The sequence below is a fragment of the Panulirus ornatus genome, chromosome 11, assembly GCF_036320965.1.
Source record: "Panulirus ornatus isolate Po-2019 chromosome 11, ASM3632096v1, whole genome shotgun sequence".
Taxonomy (NCBI): Eukaryota; Metazoa; Arthropoda; class Malacostraca; order Decapoda; family Palinuridae; genus Panulirus; species Panulirus ornatus.
The window spans coordinates 57,786,572-57,807,147 of record NC_092234.1 but is presented as its reverse complement, the minus strand read 5'-3'; the positions used below and the strand labels follow the sequence as shown (position 1 = coordinate 57,807,147).

Sequence of the window (20,576 nt, the reverse complement as noted above, 5' to 3'; positions counted from 1 at the left end):
TGCTTGAGAAAGAGAAAAGAGAGGTGTTTGGATGATGCTTATTAGGAAGGAGTGCAAATGATTGGGGGATGTATAAGAGAAAGCAGCTTTAGGTCAAGGGGAACGTGCAGGGATTAAAAAAAGAGCAAATGAAAGTTGGGATGAGCATGTATCAGTAGATTTTAGAAAGAATAAGTTGTTTTGGAAGGAGGTAAAGAAGTGCAAAAGACGAGAACAAATAGAAACATCAGGAAAGAGGGCAAAAGGGGAAGTGATTGTAGGTTGTGATGAAGTAAGATGGAGTGAGTATTTTAAGGGCTGGTAGATGTGTTTGATGATAGAGTAGCAGATGTAAGTATTTGGGTTAGGGTGGTTTGCAAAGTAAGGGCATCATAGAGAGTGGTTTTGTGAAGAGAGAAAAGGTGATGAAAGCCTTGTAGGAAATAAAATGTATCAAGGCAACTGGAGTGGATGGTACTGTAGTTGAATTTATTAAGAAAGGGGTTGACTATGTTGCTGTTTGGTTGGCAAGGATTTTCAGTGTATGTATGGATCATGGAAAGGTACCTAAAGATTGGCAGAATGTATGTACAGTGCCATTGTATAAAGGCAATGGGGAGAGAGGTGAATATTCAAACTGCAAGGTATAAGTTTGTTGAGTTTTTCCAGTAAGTTGTATGGAAGGAAATTGATTGAGAGTGCAAAGACATGTATAGAACTTCAGACTGGGTAAGAGGAGTGTGGTTTTAGAAGTGGTAGAGGATGTGTGGATCAGGTGTTTGCTTCAAGGAACATGTGTGAGAAATACTTAGATCAGATGGATTTGTATATATTTATGGATCTGGAGATGGCATGTGACATGATTGATAGAGATGCTTTGTGGAAGGTCTTAAGAATATGCACTGTGGGAGGAAAGATGCTAGATGTAGTGAGAAGTTTTTATCAAGGGTGTAAGCCGTATGCATGAGTGGGAAGAGAGGAGAGTGAATGGTTCCATGTGAAGGTTAGTCTAAAGCAGGGGTGTTTGATGTCACCATGGATGTTCAGTTTGTTAATGGATCGGGTGTTGAAGGAGGTAAATGCGAGAGTCCTGGAAAGGGGTAAGTATGCAGTTGGTGAGGGATGAGAGGGCCTGGGAAGTGAGTCAGTTGTTGTGTGCTCATGATACTGCACTGGTGGCAGATTTATGTGAGAAACTGCAGAAGTTGGTGACTGAGTCTGAAAGAGTGTGTGAAACAAGAAAGTTGAGAGGGAATGTGAATAAAGCAAGGTTTTTAGGTTCAGCAGAGTTGAAGGACAAGTTAGTCAGGATGTGAGTTTGAATGGAGAAAAATTAGAGGAAGTGATGTGTTTTAGATATCTGGGAGTGGACATGGTAGCAAGTGGAACCATGGAAGTGGAAGTGAGCCGAAGTGTGGGTGGGGATGAAGGTCCTGGGAGCACTGAGGAATTTGTAGAAAGAGAACATCATCTGGGAAGGTAAAACGTGTATGTTTGATGGTATAGTAGTCCCAATACTATTAAATGGGTGTAAGGCATTGACAATAGATAAGGTTGTGTGGTGAAGGGTGGATGAGTTGGAAATTAAATGTTTGAGGACAGTATATGGCATAAGGTGGTTTGATTGCCTAAATATTGAAGAGCTGTGTTATTAGAAATAGTGTGGTTTAGAGAGCTGAAGAGGATGTGCTGAAATTATTTCAGCATTTGGAGAGAATGAGTGGGGAAAGGTTGACAGAGAAGATCCACTTGTCAGAAGTGGGGGAACAAGGATAACGGGGAGATCAAATTGGAGATGTAAGGAAGGAGTGAAAATGATTTTGAACGATTGGGGCCTGAACATGTAAGAGTGTGAAAGGCATTCACAGGATAGAGTGAATTGGAACAATGTGGTATACTGGGGTCAATGTGCTGTGTGTGGACTGAACAGGGAGGGACATGTGAAATTTCCTGCTTAAACCATGGAAAGGTCTGTGGGGTCAGGTTGTGGATAGGGAGCTATGATTTTGGTGCTGTACATATGACAGCTAGAGAACGGATTTGAACAAATGCAGCCTTTTATCATCTGTTCCTGACACTACCTCACTTACACAGGAAATGGTGATCAAGTATGAAAAATAATGAGATGGCCATGATTAGGGCATTCCTTGCCTGTGTCATCCAAGCTTTATAAAAAGGATTGCTAGTAGATAGGGAGCTAGGGACTTGTAACTGCTGTAGATCATGGAGATTCTCTCTTAGTTTGTGGTACACTGCCTTAGTGACAAACTTTTTCCATTCTTCAAAATGTTTTGGAGAGCAGCTTGTCGAATTAATGTGTTATACACCTTTTTGTGACCATATTATGTTTGTTTTTTCAGTCTGATGCTGAAACAACCAAAGCTTATTGGGAAACCTGCAGTCCCAAAATGGTTGAAGCTCTAGCAAATCCTTCTAGACGTCTCCTCAGAGACTCTCGATCTGACCCAATTAATGTACACAATGCTGGACGCTTTTCATCTCATTCATTTGTACTACTGACTGATGTTTTAGTGCACTTACAATATTCAAATTTTACTACATACAATCTCAGCACCATGTGGGTTGAGGCAGTGCCCAACAGCTCAAGTATTCAGGTATGTAGTATTGATATATATTTAGTTTTAAGAGCTTCTGCCTTTTTTAGTTCAGACTTTTATTTTTCATTTCTACATACTTGTATATCATCTTTAACTCCTCTTACAGTTCCTTGGGATGAATTAGGTATATCGTCTTTAACTCCTCTTACAGTTCCTTGGGATGGATTAGTTTCATCTTCTGTGGCAAATCACTCATACACATCCTCATTGCATAATGACTGTTAAAGTGAAACATAAACTTTCGGTGCTAAATACATGCTTCTTACTTTTTCAGTTTGCACACTGTGTTGATTTATCAAGTGGAACCAATGTCTCCATTCACACTGCCTCTCCACATGAAACACTTTCATTTCATCTGATTCCAGTTGACTCTTATTTGAAAATGTCCCTAGCTCTAACAATTTCTGTGTATGTATTCATCCATCTCTTCTATGATCTACCTCTCCTTATGCCTTCAACTGTATTAACAGATATCTTGACCTAATTATCTCCTGCCATTTAATCTGTTTAACCATACTATCCTAAAAGACTTTCATCCATGCTTCTTTCTCAAAGTGAAGTGATAGCTTACAATACAGTTTGGTTGTAATATGGAGTGCCTCTCTTATCCTGTAACCGTAGGTATTAGGAAAGTGGGCAGAGCTTTGGAGATACGAGAAACAGTGGTTATATGATAGAGAAAACCATCAGTACATAATGATCAGAATTTAAAAAAAGCTAACCCAACTTTCCCCTGGGTATGACATATGCCATATTTTCAGTACTTTTCCCCCTATATGCAGGGGTGCATTCCTGGAAAAATGCATGTTCAGGTACAATGGGTTTATGCATAGTGAACCAAAAGGTGTTGTATATAGGAAAAATATGATTCACATCCCAAAGTACTCCTGCCATCAAAAATAAAGTGTATTCACTAATTTTTGTAGAAACAGTTTATGTAAGGAGCCTTTGCAGTATTCATGCTTAAGCTTATAGTTGGTTGTTTTTATATTTAGATCTACCCAGATTGCGAACATTTGCTCCATTTTATTAATCAAGGGATGTCCTCCCTTTTGTCCTGTTTTCTAACATTTGGTAAGTGTGACTTGAGTTACAGCATTTTTTATTTTCTCTGCATTCTTATTTGCTAGATTTAGGGAGGCAGCAGCTCACCACAAGGCCATTTTGTGATTCAGATACATCTTGAATGTCAACATTACCTTTGGTATCTTTGTGGGTGCTATGATACTCTGAAATCCATAAAGTATATTTATTTTTATTCATATTTATTTATTTTGCTTTGTTGCTGTCTCCCGCGTTAGCGAGGTAGCGCAAGGAAACAGATGAAAGAATGGCCAAACCCACCCACACACACATGTATATACATACACGTCCACACACGCAAATATACATTTCTATACATCTTAACGTACACATATATATACACACACAGACATATACATATATACACATGTACATAATTCACACTGTCTGCCTTTATTTATTCCTATCGCCACTTCGCCACATATGGAATAACAACACCCTTCCCCCTCAAGTGCGTGAGGTAGCGCTAGGAAAAGACAACAAAGGCCCCATTCGTTCACACTCAGTCTCTAGCTGTCATGTAATAATGCACTGAAACCACAGCTCCCTTTCCACAGCCAGGCCCCACAGAACTTTCCATGGTGTACCCCAGACGCTTCACATGCCCTGGTTCAATCCATTGACAGCACATCGACCCCGGTATACCACATCGTTCCAATTCACTCTGTTCCTTGCACGCCTTTCACCTTCCTGCATGTTCAGGCCCCGATCACTCAAAATCTTTTTCACTCCATCTTTCCACCTCCAATTTGGTCTCCCACTTCTCCTCATTCCCTCCACCTCCGACACATGTATCCTCCTGGTCAGTCTTTCCTCACTCATTCTCTCCATGTGACCAAACCATTTCAAAACACCCTCTTCTGCTCTCTCAACCACACTCTTTTTATTTCCACACATCTCTCTTACCCTTACATTACTTACTCGATCAATCCACCTCACACCACACATTGTCCTCAAGCATCTCATTTCCAGCACATCCACCCTCCTGCGCACAACTCTATCCATAGCCCACGCTTCGCAGCCATACAACATTGTTGGAACCACTATTCCTTCAAACATACCCATTTTTGCTTTCCGAGATAATGTTCTCGACTTCCAAACATTCTTCAAGGCTCCCAGAATTTTCGACCCCTTCCCCACCCTATGATTCACTTCCGCTTCCATGGTATCATCCACTGCCAGATCCACTCCCAGATATCTAAAACACGTTTCTTCCTCCAGTTTTTCTCCATTCAAACTTACCTCCCAATTGACTTGACCCTCAACCCTACTGTACCTAATAACCTTGCTCTTATTCACATTTACTCTTAACTTTCTTCTTTCACACACTTTACCAAACTCAGTCACCAGCTTCTGCAGTTTCTCACATGAATCAGCCACCAGCGCTGTATCATCAGCGAACAACAACTGACTCACTTCCCAAGCTCTCTCATCTACAACAGACTGCATACTTGCCCCTCTTTCCAAAACTCTTGCATTCACCTCCCTAACAACCCCATCCATAGACAAATTAAACAACCATAGAGACATCACACACCCCTGCCACAAACCTACATTCACTGAGAACCAATCACTTTCCTCTCTTCTTACACGTACACATGCCTTACATCCTCGATAAAAACTTTTCACTGTTTCTAACAACTTGCCTCCCACACCATATATTCTTAATACCTTCCACAGAGCATCTCTATCAACTCTATCATATGCCTTCTCCAGATCCATAAATGCTACATACAAATCCATTTGCTTTTCTAAGTATTTCTCACATACATTCTTCAAAGCAAACACCTGATCCACACATCCTCTACCACTTCTGAAACCACACTGCTCTTCCCCAATCTGATGCTCTGTACATGCCTTCACCCTCTCAATCAATACCCTCCCATATAATTTACCAGGAATACTCAACAAACTTATACCTCTGTAATTTGAGCACTCACTTTTATCCTCTTTGCCTTTGTACAATGGCACTATACAAGCATTCTGCCAATCCTCAGGCACCTCACCATGAGTCATACATACGTTAAATAACCTTACCAACCAGTCAACAATACAGTCACCCCCTTTTTTAATAAATTCCACTGCAATACCATCCAAATACCATCCTAATACCATCCCGCTGCCTTGCCGGCTTTCATCTTCCGCAAAGCTTTTACTACCTCTTTTCTGTTTACTAAATCATTCTCCCTAACCCTCTCACTTTGCGCACCACCTCGACCAAGACACCCTATATCTGCCACTCTATCATCAAACATATTCAACAAACCTTCAAAATACTCACTCCATCTCCTTCTCACATCACCACTACTTGTTAACACTTCCCCATTAGCCCCCTTCACTGAAGTTCCCATTGAGTCCCTTATCTTACGTATATTATTTACCTCTTTCCAAAACATCTTTTTATTCTCCCTAAAATTTAATGATACTCTCTCACCCGAACTCTCATTTGCCCTCTTTTTCACCTCTTGCACCTTTCTCTTGACCTCCTGTCTCTTTCTTTAATGCATCTCCCAGTCATTTGCATTATTTCCCTGCGAAAATCATCCAAATGCCTCTCTCTTCTCTTTCACTAACAATATATATGTGCTTGTATGGACGTGTATGTATACATGTATGTCTACGATTTGATGGGTCTTTCTTCATCTGGTTCCTGGTGCTACCTCACTGACACAGGAAATGATGATTAAGTATGATAATGAAAAATTTAAGTTTAACTTCTCAACAACTTATGAAAACTCTTTACTTTATAGCCATGGCCTCTGAGAGGAGAGTTAGTAAATAGCATGCAGTGTATAGACACAAGAATCTTCTTTTTTGGGGCAGTCTTGTTTGGTTAAGGTAACCCCCAACTCCAAGTTTTTAGATGGGAATAAAAATTTCAAATTTAGAAATAGCCCTGTTGTTATCACTCATGAAGTTTTCATCTGGAGAACATCATGCCCCATGCTCATTTAAAACCCCTTTGAGTGAGGAATTTCTCTGTGGATTAAAAACTTGTTTTTCAGCTTATTCTGGAATTTGCATTAGAGGAAAGAGGTCTTTACCTTAGCCTTCCTTAGAAACCTTTATTGAGAGGAAATCAAGAAAAGAGGTCTTTAGCACTCACCTAGCATCAATGTCAACTGCTATCATAGTTTAAACTCTGTAGATCTACCCTCTTTGGTTCAGAGATTCCTTCTTCAGGAGAGACAAATTTCAGTGTGCCTCCGAATCACCAGTGAAGGAATTTATTATCACTTTTGAGTTTAGTCTTCTTTCAGAAAGTTTTCCTCTTAACCTTCTTCCTTCATATGAGTCTGCTTTCATGCTTGTGGGACAGACCACATAGATGAAAAATGTAGGTTTTGAAATGTGTAAAACATTCCATTTTCAAAGCAGTTTTGTAAGCATTTATTCTTTATTTTCTTATCCTGCCTTGCCTCCTCCCTTCATTTTTGAAAAAAATTTCTCTTTGCCAACTGGTTCTGTTTTTAGGTTGATGTTTTCAATCTGAAAATTCCGAGCAAAGCTGTTTAGTGGCAAGAAAGTCATTAATGTCATCTTTGGCAACCTTGGTTGGCTGGATGTGGCTTCAAAATGACCGAGCTGCTGCTATCATGGTTTAATGGATAGTGAAAGATGGGGAAGGCCAGCACTTCATCACCTGAAACACTGAGGGTTGAAAGGTCCTAATACTGATTTTTGTAGGAAATATCGTAGACAATCTCTCATGGCTGTGGCACAGCACTATGGGAAACAAAAGATTTTCAGTTTTCAACATATACATTTTTTGATTCCTGGCATTAATGAACCTAGGGTACAGACACCATCATTTCAGTTATTGAGTATAAGGACCTTTCAATTTAAGTGTTAGTTATGTTCTTGAAAACGGTCATGTACATTAGAAACAAGTTTATCAAATAATGTAATTACTGGAGATTAGGGGATTTTGTTATTAGTAAGACCTTACTTACTATTATACTAGTGAAAAACTAATATTCTTGTGCCAGGAAATATAAAATACTACAGTATACATTCTGTACAATGATGTCTATTAGATATAACAGAAAATAGTAAACTTTGAATCCTGGTATAACCTTATCTTCACAGGAAGTGTATCTTATCGAAGGCATTTTCTTCCAGAATAATCTGGTCTCATCTACGTGAAAGATCTGTTTAGTATAATAACCACCTTCCTTGATAATGGTCTTAAGGGTTCCTGGGAAATATTTGGTAGCAACAACATTACCAGAAGCAGCCTAACCAGTGATCTTGATTTGATGCTTGGAGCATTTCCCAAAATTTTTTGAACCAACCAGGACTTGCTTGAAATGTCTTTGCAGTTCCTTCTTCCACAGCCAAGTCATCATATATACTCTGAGCCTTTACTTGTATCACTAGCATGCTGTGGGAACATTTTTGTGAGTTTTGGTGTTCGATTCATGTGCTCAGCATTCATTCGATTCTCTCCATGTTCAAACTTAGGAATACAATTTTTCAGATGCATGGATCAGTGTTACACTTTTGGCATTCTCTCAGATCTACTCTGCACTGTCACAAACAGTCTGTAAGATAGACTTACTTAGTCCAAAATCATGCTTAATATCAGCTGTTCATTCACCTCTCATAATTTTTGAACACTGCCATCTTAACCTCACTGGTGATGGCTTTATGCTTCTCAGAACCACTGGTACCAGGAGAAGCTAAAAGATTCTTTGATGACGTGGTGCAGGGTTTAAAACACATGTAAAATACAGTATGCTGCAGCACAACATACTGTAGCACTCTTGACTATAGACTATCCACGCCATGCTTGTACTTTCTCCTTGCACAGTTCTGGCAATGCCACAGTACAGTGCTGCCAACCCAATGACAATTGTGTTATTCCAAACTTAAGCCCTTGTAAGTTAGAAAAAAAAGAATGTTTTAAGTGGACTGTGCTTACTATTATGAAATGGTGTAATTCAGATACATGAATCGAGAGTTACCTGTAAATGGAAGTAGATAGTCAGTTGGTTCTCCTTCACCTTAATGTTGTAATGTTATCATCTTAGATGAGTTGCCATGTGGCCTTTGAGTCCTGTGACTGACTTCTACCAGCTTCATTTTTTTTTTTATTATTTTTTATTATACTTTGTCGCTGTCTCCCGCGTTTGCGAGGTAGCGCAAGGAAACAGACGAAAGAAATGGCCCAACCCCTCCCCCATACACATGTATATACATACGTCCACACACGCAAATATACATACCTACACAGCTTTCCATGGTTTACCCCAGACGCTTCACATGCCTTGATTCAATCCACTGACAGCACGTCAACCCCGGTATACCACATCGCTCCAATTCACTCTATTCCTTGCCCTCCTTTCACCCTCCTGTATGTTCAGGCCCCGATCACACAAAATCTTTTTCACTCCATCTTTCCACCTCCAATTTGGTCTCCCTCTTCTCCTCGTTCCCTCCACCTCCGACACATATATCCTCTTGGTCAATCTTTCCTCACTCATTCTCTCCATGTGCCCAAACCACTTCAAAACACCCTCTTCTGCTCTCTCAACCACGCTCTTTTTATTTCCACACATCTCTCTTACCCTTACGTTACTCACTCGATCAAACCACCTCACACCACACATTGTCCTCAAACATCTCATTTCCAGCACATCCATCCTCCTGCGCACAACTCTATCCATAGCCCACGCCTCGCAACCATACAACATTGTTGGAACCACTATTCCTTCAAACATACCCATTTTTGCTTTCCGAGATAATGTTCTCGACTTCCACACATTCTTCAAGGCCCCCAGAATTTTCGCCCCCTCCCCCACCCTATGATCCACTTCCGCTTCCATGGTTCCATCCGCTGCCAGATCCACTCCCAGATATCTAAAACACTTCACTTCCTCCAGTTTTTCTCCATTCAAACTCACCTCTCAATTGACTTGACCCTCAACCCTACTGTACCTAATAACCTTGCTCTTATTCACATTTACTCTTAACTTTCTTCTTCCACACACTTTACCAAACTCAGTCACCAGCTTCTGCAGTTTCTCACATGAATCAGCCACCAGCGCTGTATCATCAGCGAACAACAACTGACTCACTTCCCAAGCTCTCTCATCCCCAACAGACTTCATACTTGCCCCTCTTTCCAAAACTCTTGCATTTACCTCCCTAACAACCCCATCCATAAACAAATTAAACAACCATGGAGACATCACACACCCCTGCCGCAAACCTACATTCACTGAGAACCAATCACTTTCCTCTCTTCCTACACGTACACATGCCTTACATCCTCGATAAAAACTTTTCACTGCTTCTAACAACTTTCCTCCCACACCATATATTCTTAATACCTTCCACAGAGCATCTCTATCAACTCTATCATATGCCTTCTCCAGATCCATAAATGCTACATACAAATCCAGCTTCATATGTTTATGAATTCTCTTGGAGTTTGAAATGATCTCTTAACCCCTCACTAAAAGAAATGGTTTTTCATTCTTCAAAGCCTACACAGTTTATGATTATTAAATGATACATCAACCAGTTTAAATACTGAAAATACATTTGTTGAATGATATTTTAAGCTGGCCTCTGTAGACTTTGGTATCATTACTTAGAGAGAATAATTTTGTATTGATCTTTCTTATGGCTCTGTCAACATGACATAAAGTGGTTTGACTTTCGTTAGTGGACACTTCATTGTCTTTCAGAGGTTATTCTTATAACAATATGTGATATTCATTTTGCTTTCAGCCTTTTTCTGTCTTATCACATCCCTGTTTTTCCATTTTTTCTAGAATGTGCTTTATTGAAGCAACTCGTAATTCTTTCATACTTCTCTTTTGGTTACGTCCAGCAGATACCAGCTGCTTTACTTATTTGTGTCAGTTCATAATCAAAAACTCTTCAATAAATGATTCAAGTAAATTTTGGGTCTTTGATATTGGTTTAGATGTGGTTAGTTGCATAAATGTTTGAGAAAGGTTCTGCCTTGAAATGCAAAATATAGACAGTGTAGAGTTAATTAGTTGACAAGTCAGAGTACCATGCGCTGATGTTATATATAACAGTTATACATTGATTTCAGAATGGCATTCATATCATCTTACCTGAGGACATGCTGACCCTTGCATGTCCTACTACTTCAGACAAGAGTCAGTGGATGTATGCCCTCCAGGAAGGCATCAAGAGATCTGTTCATAACACTGGAGAGGCTGAGTTGATGGGTGTTCCAAGGGCACCCCCTCTTGTGAGAAATGCCTCACACACTTTCACTAAAAATGCTCAATATAAGGATGCCACATACTGTGGTAAGTTAACCTTTTTATCTTCCCTTTTTTCTATAAATCTATTATTTTTTACCCAAGTCCCAGTAAGTGCACGATAGCCAGTCATCCTCAAGGAATTGGGCATCCTTTCCCTGTACCATCCAGCTGGGTTGGGGCTAGTGGCTCTGATTCTTTGAGATTAATGTAAGCAACTTTCCTGTAACATCTTTTGAAAATCTGTGCAGATTTTCCATTCAAAATGGAATGTTGAAGACTAGGTGATGAATGTAAATGGATGAAAGTGCTAAATGATGCTCAGCCTTGATGTGGACTTTTTTCTAACATTAAAAAAGTAATAGTATAGGTAGTGCAGATGGTACACATTACTGTGGTTATCATATTCCCCTCCTTAGCCTAGGTTCCTTTCTTTTTTGTTTGCCACACTTGTGATATTTTGAAATGTTCCAGTAGGCAGTCTTCAACTCCTTAAGCAGGCACATAAATTCCTGATACCTCTGAAAAATGGATGGTTTTCCAGTAAAAGGTAAAACAGAGTCTCTAATGAAATTAAAGAACATCATATAAAATGAGAAAACAATAGGGAAACAAGTAAACTAAGCCCTAACTTTCCCTGGAGGAAATAAAATCTGTGAGGAGCTTATTGCTGAAGTTGCACTAAACCTTCATGTCCTGGTGTTGTTACATCTCAGCTGTCACTTGCTTTTTTATGTATTTATTTGATGTACTTAGTTCTTTTTATTGTAATCAATAGATTTTCATCTCTATATAGATTATCATAAGAGTCACTAGACTTGTCATTGCCATAGAGCAATGTTACTCAGTGTCATCAATGCTCAGTAGTCTCCTCTGATATCTTCCCCATGCCATGGCTGAAGAGGAAGAATGGTTTGGAAATACAAAAGGAGTAAAGTCAAGGGTTGGTGAGAGGACAGTTGCTAGGGAAGGAGTAGCACTACTCCTGAGCAAGAGTTGCAGGAGTATGTGAAAGAGTGTAAGTAAGTTGTAGACTGAAGTAGATAAAAATGAAAGTGAAAGGCAAGAAATGGGTAATTATTAGTGCTTATGCACCTGGTCATGAGAAGAACGATCATGAGTGGCAAGTATTTTGGGAGCAGCTCAGTGAGTGTGTCTGCAGTTTTCATGTAAGAGACCAAGTATTAGTAATAGGTGATTTAAATGTAAAGGTGAGTATTGTGGTAGTTGAGGGTGTGATTGGGCAACATTGGGTAATTAGAATTGTGAATGGAAGAGACACCAGCTTGTGGAGTTGTGCACTTAAAAAGGACATCCACAAGTATACATATGAGAAGAGGAAAGATGGTCAACAGGCAATACTGGATTATATATTTATTGATTGGTTTGTAAAAGTTAAACCTTTGGATGTAAATGGCTGAGAGGGGGCAGCTAGTGGGATGTCTGATCACCACCTTGTGGAGGCAAGGATGAAGAGGTTTTTCAGTAAAGTGGAAACAGTGTCAGTGAGAAGAGAATTGTGAGAGTAAGTGAGCTTAGAAGATTTATGTGAATATATACCACGAGAAATAAAGTGTAGGATGGCAAAAGGTGAAAGTAAATGAAGCAAGGGAAGTGGGTGAGGAATGGTAGGTATTTAGGGAAGCGGTGCTGGAATGTGTGAGAGATGCATGTAGCATGCGAAAGGTGGGGGTGGGCAGGTTAAAAAGGGTAGTGAGTTGTGGGATGAAGTAAAGTTGCTTATGAATGAAAAAAGAGAGGCATTTGTGCAGTACTTACTGGGAAGGAGTGGAGATGATTGAGGGATGTATAAGTGAAAGTGGTAAGGGGTCAAGAGGAAGGTGCAGGGGTTGAAAAAAAAAAAAAAGGGCAAATGAGAGTTGGGTTGAGTGAATATCCGTAAACTTTAGGGAGAATAAGATGTTTTGGAAGGAAGTTCATAATGTGCAAAAAACAATAGAACAAATAGGATCATTGGTGAAGAGGCAAAAGGGAAAGTGGTAACAGGTAGTGATAAAGTGAAGAAGAGATAGAGTGAGTATTTTGAAGGATTTGATTGTGTTTAGTAATAGGGAAGCACGTTTAGGGTGTTTGGGTCGGGATGGTATGCAAAGTGAGAGAGTCATGGAGTGTGGTTTGGTCAAGAGAGAAGAGTTGGTGAAAGCAATATGTAAGATAGAATGTAGCAAGGCAGCTTGAGTGGGTGGTATTGCCATTGAATTTATTAAGAAAGGACTGTTGTTAATTGGTTGATAAGGATTTTCATTGTGTGTTTGGATCATGATGAGGTGCTTGAGGATAGGTGTAATACCTGTATAGTGCCATTGTTTAAGGCAAGAGGCATAAAGGTTTGTGTACAAACTACAGAGTTGTAAGTTTGTTTAGTGTACCTGATAAGTTGTATGTGAGGGTGTTTGCTGAGAGAATGCAGGCATGTACAGAGCATCAGAAAAGGGAGGAGCAGTGTGGTTTCAGAAGTGGTAGAGGATGTGTGGGTCAGGTGTTTGCTTTGAAAAATGTGTGAGAAATACTTAGAGAAACAGATAGATTTGTATTTGGCATTTACAGATCTGTAGAAATCATATGATAGAGTTGGTAGAGATGCTTTGTGGAAAGTCGTAGAAATATATGGTGTGGGAAGTAAGCTGCTAGATGTAAAGTTTTTTCAAGGATGTAAGGCTTGTGTACAAGTGAAAAGAGAGGAGAGTGAATTGTTCCAATGGAAGGTTGATCTGAAGCAGGGGTGTGTGATGTCATTATGATTGTTCGCTTTATTCATGGATGGGGTGGTGTGGAAGGTAAATGTGAGAATCTTGGAGAAAGGGGTGAGTATGCAGTCTGTGAGGGATGCAAGGGCTTGGAAAATTAGTTGTTTGCTGGTGGTACAGCAATGGTGGCAGATGAGAATAATCAACTGCAGAAGTTTGGAAGAGTGTATGAAAGGAGGGGTTGAGAATGAATATGAATAAAAGCAAGGTTATTAAGTTTAGCAGGGTTGAGGGACCGATTTGTTGGGATGTAAATGTGAATGGAGAAAACTTGGAGCAAGATAAGTGTTTTAGATACCTTGGAGTGAACATGGCAGAGGTTGGAACCATGGAAGCAGAAGTAAAGGTTCTGGGAGCACTAAAGAATGTATGGAATGAGGGCAGAAATGGGTATGCTTAAAGGTATAGTTGAGGAAAATATGTGGTATGAGGTGGTTTTATTGAGTAATTAATGAAAGGGTAAGACTGAGATGTGATAATGAAAAGAGTGTGGTTAAAAGAGCTGGAGGTTATGCTGAAATGGGTTGGACATTTGGAGAGAATAAATGAGGAAAGGTTGACAAAGAGGATATACATGTCAGAAGTGAAGGGAACAAGGAGAATGGGGTGATCAAATAGGAGATGAAAGGATGGAGTAAAAATGATTGAGCAATCGGGGCCTGAATATGCAGAAGGGTGAAAGGTGTGCACGGGATAGAGTGAACTGGAATGATGTGGTACACTGGCGTTGACACTATCAGTGGACTGAGCCAGGTCATTGGAAGTGGTGGGGTAAGGCATGGAATGGTCTGTGGGGGCCTGGTTTGTGGATGGGGAGCTTTGGGTTTGATGAATTACACATGATACCAAGAGAATAGATGTGAGCAGATGCAGCCTTTCTTCATCTGCTCCTGGTTGTATCTTGCTAATGAGGGAAATGGGGATCAAGTATGAAAAAAAGAATGAAAAAAAGAATGTATATGTAAACACATTAGCTAAAGCCAGGTACCCATTTCATAGACCAGCCTTTAGGTGAGGATGAACAGCTTGGTTTACTAGAGACCAACTTGTAGCCAGGATTTGAACCTATGCAGATTTTGACCCTTAGTAGCCTATGTATGCATCATGATTGGTAGTGCTGGTCTCTACAGTACAGAGGTCCATATGATGTGTATTAAAGAAGGGAAAAGGTTTACTCAATGGTAACCAAAGTAGCCTGCTGAGAGGATCTGTTGTGATGGAGGAAGATAAATGGAGGGGAATGAGTTGTGATGTGTAGTCCTTCATCTGCTTCCCTACCACCAGCTCAGTGCCATCTAAAGGTTCTTTTATAACCTCACTCATGGGGTTGGGTGATAACCTCCGGTAAAATAGATTATTATTTTTTGTAACTACTTTTGTAGTGGAATTCATAATCAGTAAGAAACATCATGCAGAAGTTCATTTATGACAAAATGTGGATTTTTCCAGAAAAAAATATTTCTTTTCTCACATGTTTGTACTAAAACAAGTCTTAGTTTGTACTTTATATTAATGTAAAGAACTTCACCATAAGAGGGAAAATGGCCCAATTATAGATCTTATTTCCTCATTGCCCTTCTCCTCTGCTATCACCACATAAGGTTTTTCCTTTGAATCTCATTCATGGGGTTGACACCATCTCTCAAACATCCCCAGCTATCATACAATGTACATATATGTATGCTGTCAGCACTAACAGTGTCCATAGTCATTCTTTTCCATTTATCCACCACTCTCATGCAATGAAAGTACTTCTTTATGTCTTTTATAAGAAGTTTCTTGCTTAATTTCATGTTATGTTCTTAGGGTGCTTTGTCCCTACATCTCTTGTGGAAATGTTCTCTGTGTACATCATTGATTTTTCTGGTAAACTTAAAGGTAACTCATCTTTTGATTTTTGATTTTTTACCATCTTTGTTACCTTCCTCAAGCTTGATTGGTATATTCTCAGTTTTGCCTTATTTGAGATATAAAATGCTTGCTGAATATTTTCTTATCCATATACTTGAAAGCTTATCTAATAATGGCTGGTAAAATAGATTATCATTTCTATAAAATTTAGGTACTGATGATTCCATATCATATAGAAAACATTACACAAACTCATTCATGATGCAGTGATTTTTTTTTTTTTTTTTTTTTGCTTTGTCGCTGTCTCCCGCGTTTGCGAGGTAGCGCAAGGAAACAGACGAAAGAAATGGCCCAACCCCCCCATACACATATATATACATACGTCCACACACGCAAATATACATACCTACACAGCTTCCATGGTTTACCCCAGACGCTTCACATGCCTTGATTCAATCCACTGACAGCACGTCAACCCCAGTATACCACATCGCTCCAATTCACTCTATTCCTTGCCCTCCTTTCACCCTCCTGCATGTTCAGGCCCCGATCACACAAAATCTTTTTCACTCCATCTTTCCACCTCCAATTTGGTCTCCCTCTTCTCCTCGTTCCCTCCACCTCCGACACATATATCCTCTTGGTCAGTCTTTCCTCACTCATTCTCTCCATGTGCCCAAACCACTTCAAAACACCCTCTTCTGCTCTCTCAACCACGCTCTTTTTATTTCCACACATCTCTCTTACCCTTACGTTACTCACTCAATCAAACCACCTCACACCACACATTGTCCTCAAACATCTCATTTCCAGCACATCTGTCGTCCTGCGCACAACTCTATCCATAGCCCACGCCTCGCAACCATACAACATTGTTGGAACCACTATTCCTTCAAACATACCCATTTTTGCTTTCCGAGATAATGTTCTCGACTTCCACACATTCTTCAAGGCCCCCAGAATTTTCGCCCCCTCCCCCACCCTATGATCCACTTCCGCTTCCATGGTTCCATCCGCTGCCAGATCCACTCCCAGATATCTAAAACACTTCACTTCCTCCAGTTTTTCTCCATTCAAACTCACCTCCCAATTGACTTGACCCTCAACCCTACTGTACCTAATAACCTTGCTCTTATTCACATTTACTCTTAACTTTCTTCTTCCACACACTTTACCAAACTCAGTCACCAGCTTCTGCAGTTTCTCACATGAATCAGCCACCAGCGCTGTATCATCAGCGAACAACAACTGACTCACTTCCCAAGCTCTCTCATCCCCAACAGACTTCATACTTGCCCCTCTTTCCAAAACTCTTGCATTTACCTCCCTAACAACCCCATCCATAAACAAATTAAACAACCATGGAGACATCACACACCCCTGCCGCAAACCTACATTCACTGAGAACCAATCACTTTCCTCTCTTCCTACATATATATATATATATATATATATATATATATATATATATATATATATATATATATATATATATATATATATTTATGTACATGAGTGGATGGGCCATTCTTTGTCTGTTTCCTGGCACTACCTCACTGACGCGGGAAACAGCGATTATGTATGGTGAATGAATATATGTATATATTCTATATTGTTTACTATACTTAGTTGCTGTCTCCCACATTAGCGAGGTAGTGCAAGGAAACAGGTGAAAGAATGGCCCAACCCACCCATATACACATCTTTCTTTCTTTCATACTATTCGCCATTTCCCGCATTAGCGAGGTAGCGTTAAGAACAGAGGACTGGGCCTTTGAGGGAATATCCTCACCTGGCCCCCTTCTCTGTTCCTTCTTTTGGAAAATTAAAAAAAAATGAGAGGGGAGGATTTCCAGCCCCCCGCTCCCTTCCCTTTTAGTCGCCTTCTACGACACGCAGGGAATACGTGGGAAGTATTCTTTCTCCCCTATCCCACATATATATACATAAATGCCCACACACACACACATATACATACCTATACATTTCAATGTATGCATATATATACGTACACAGACATAATATGCACATGTACATATTCATACTTGCTGCCTTCATCCATTTCCATTGCCACCCCGCCACACATGAAATGGCACCCCCTCCCCCTTTTTTCATAAATATTCGCCATTTTCCGCATTAGTGAGGTAGCGTTAAGAACATAGGACTGAGCCTTAGAGGGAATATCCTTGTTTGGCCCCGTTCTCTTTTCCTTCTTTTAGAAAATTAAAAGCAGGAGGGGAGGATTTCCAACCCCCCCACTCCCTCCCCTTTTAGTCGCCTTCTACGACACACAGGGAATACGTGGGAAATATTCTTTCTCCCATATCCCCAGGGAATGAGGGTTTACTGTACTTATATACATTTTCCTTGCCGTCTGGACAATGCAAAAATGATACACTATCCTCCACACTGGTTTGATTGATTTTAACAAGCTCAGAGGAAATAATATTGCTTTTGATTGTTGCAAGAATCATAGCTATACTATTTACTGTGCATGGAATTTGAATTGACCCAGTTTATGTCACGCTCGATATCAACTGCCTGAGGAGTCCTGTGCTGTGTTGGACACATCAGAAGTCAGTAGGTTAATGACTGTAAATTTCACCTCAAGGCAGAAGCAGCCAATTCTGAATTGAAACTTGATGTGCAGTGTGTTGTGAATGCCAATTTTGTTGTGACTTCCATATGTACTGTGGAGCACTTCAAGGATTAAAGGAATTCTTACATGAGCCTGTCTGTTTGATTGTGAGGAGTTAGTTAGATGGTTACAGATGGAACTCATTATCATAAAGAATACATTTGATAATGTCCTTTTTTATTGTGGTCTTTCCAGGTCAATGGTTTTGTGGTAAACTTCATGGTGAAGGTATCATGACATGGCCTGACGGTAGGCGGTATGAAGGACAGTTCCGCCAGAGTGTGTATCATGGACCTGGGAGATTAGAGGTTCCCTCATCTGCTGGGGTGACTATTTATGAGGGAACTTGGAAGAATGGGAAACTTGAAGGAAAAGGTATTATCAGGTAAGATATCTGTTGTTAAGTAATTTGAAAGAAAAGATAGATTGAGACTGCAGCTCCTTTGTTCTCTTGCTGGTGGTTTTTGCTATATCAAAATAGAATTTCTTAAGTCTGAAATGGTCAGGTTTTAACCATGAGTTTTGGACTTATGCAGATTATGGATACAGAACTTTTTAATGGGCCCACATGTAGATCTAATCATTTTATAACTTTAACTGTAGTTTTTAATTGTTATTCATATATTATATATTATATATTATCCCTTGGCATAGGGGAGAAAGAATACTTCCCACGCATTCCTCACGTGTCGTAGAACACGACTAAAGGGGACCGGAGCGGGGGGCTGGAAACCCTCCCCTCGTTGTATTTTAACTTTCTAAAAGGGGAAACAGAAGAAGGAGTTATGCGGGGAGTGCTCATCCTCCTCGAAGGCTCAGATTAGGGTGTCTAAATGTGTGTGGATGTAACCAAGATGAGAAAAAAGGAGAGATAGGTTGTATGTTTGAGGAAAGGAACCTGGATGTTCTGGCTCTGAGTGAAACAAAGCTCAAGGGTAAAGGGGAAGAGTGGTTTTCGAATGTCTTGGGAGTAAAGTCAGGGGTAAGTGAGAGGACAAGAGCAAGGGAATGAGTGGCACTACTTCTGGAACAGGAGTGGTGGGAGTATGTGATAGAGTGTAAGAAAATACACTCTAGATTGATATGGGTAAAACTGAAAGTTGATGGAGAGAGATGGGTGATTATTGGTGCATGTGCACCTGGGCATGAGAAGAAAGATCATGAGAGGCAAGTGTTTTGGGAGCAGCTGAGTGAGTGTGTTAGTAGTTTTGATGCATGAGACTGGGTTATAGTGATGGGTGATTTGAATGCAAAGGTGGGTAATGTGGCAGTTGAGGGAATAATTTGTGTACATGGGGTGTTCAGTGTTGTAAATGGAAATGGTGAAGAGCTTGTAGATTTCTGTGCTGAAAAAGGACTGGTGATTGGGAATACCTGGTTTAAAAAGAGAGATATACATAAGTATACTATGTAAGTAGGAGAGATGGCCAGAGAGCGTTATTGCATTACGTGTTAACTGATAGGCACACGAAAGAGAGACTTTTTGGATGTTAATGTGCTGAGAGGTGCAACTGGAGGGATGTCTGATCGTTATCTTGTGGAGGCGAAGGTGAAGATATGTAGAGGTTTTCAGAAAAGAAGAGAGAATGTTGGGGTGAAAAGAGTGGTGAGAGTAAGTGATCTTGGGAAGGAGGCTTGTGTGAGGAAGTAACAAGAGAGACTTGAGTACAGAATGGAAAAAGGTGAGAACAAAGGAGGTAGGGGGAGTGGGGGAGGAATGGGATGTATTCAGGGAAGCAGTGATGGATTGCGCAAAAGATGCTTGTGGCATGAGAAGCGTGGGAGGTGGGCAGATTAAAAAGGGTAGTGAGTGATGGGATGAAGAAGTAAGATTATTAGTGAAAGATAAGAGAGAGGCATTTGGATGATTTTTGCAGGGAAATAATGCAAATGAGTGGGAGATGTATAAAAGAAAGAGGCAGGAGGCCAAGAGAAAGGTGCAAGAGGTGAAAAAGAGGGTAAATGAGAGTTGGGGTGAGAAAGTATCATTAAATTTTAGGGAGAATAAAAAGATGTTTTGGAAGGAGGTAAATAAAGTGCATATGACAAGGGAACAAAGGAGAACATCAGTGAAGGGGGCTAATGGGGAGGTGATAACAAGTAGTGGTGATGTGAGAAGGAGATGGAGTGAGTATTTTGAAGGTTTGTAGAATGTGTTTGATGATAGAGTGGCAGATATAGGGTGTTTTGGTCGAGGTGGTGTGCAAAGTGAGAGGGTTAGGGAAAATGATTTGGTAAACAGAGAAGAGGTAGTAAAAGCTTTGCGGAAGATGAAAGCCGTCAAGGCAGTGGGTTTGGACGGTATTGCAGTGGAATTTATCAAAAAAGGGGTGACTGTATTGTTGACTGGTTGGTGAAGTTATCTATGTATGACTCATGTTGAGGTGCCTGA

General features: G+C 40.2%; 1 protein-coding gene across 1 annotated transcript in view; it reads left to right on the top strand.

Annotated features, from left to right (window-relative positions):
- The window catches only part of Als2 (Amyotrophic lateral sclerosis 2), a 231,493-nt gene that overhangs the window by 134,337 nt on the left and 76,580 nt on the right, over nt 1-20,576 (top strand). The window contains exons 11-13 of the mRNA XM_071666251.1: nt 2,340-2,594; nt 10,753-10,975; nt 18,380-18,569. Coding sequence (XP_071522352.1) covers nt 2,340-2,594; nt 10,753-10,975; nt 18,380-18,569 — 668 coding nt within the window. The remainder of the gene's footprint in view (nt 1-2,339; nt 2,595-10,752; nt 10,976-18,379; nt 18,570-20,576) is intronic.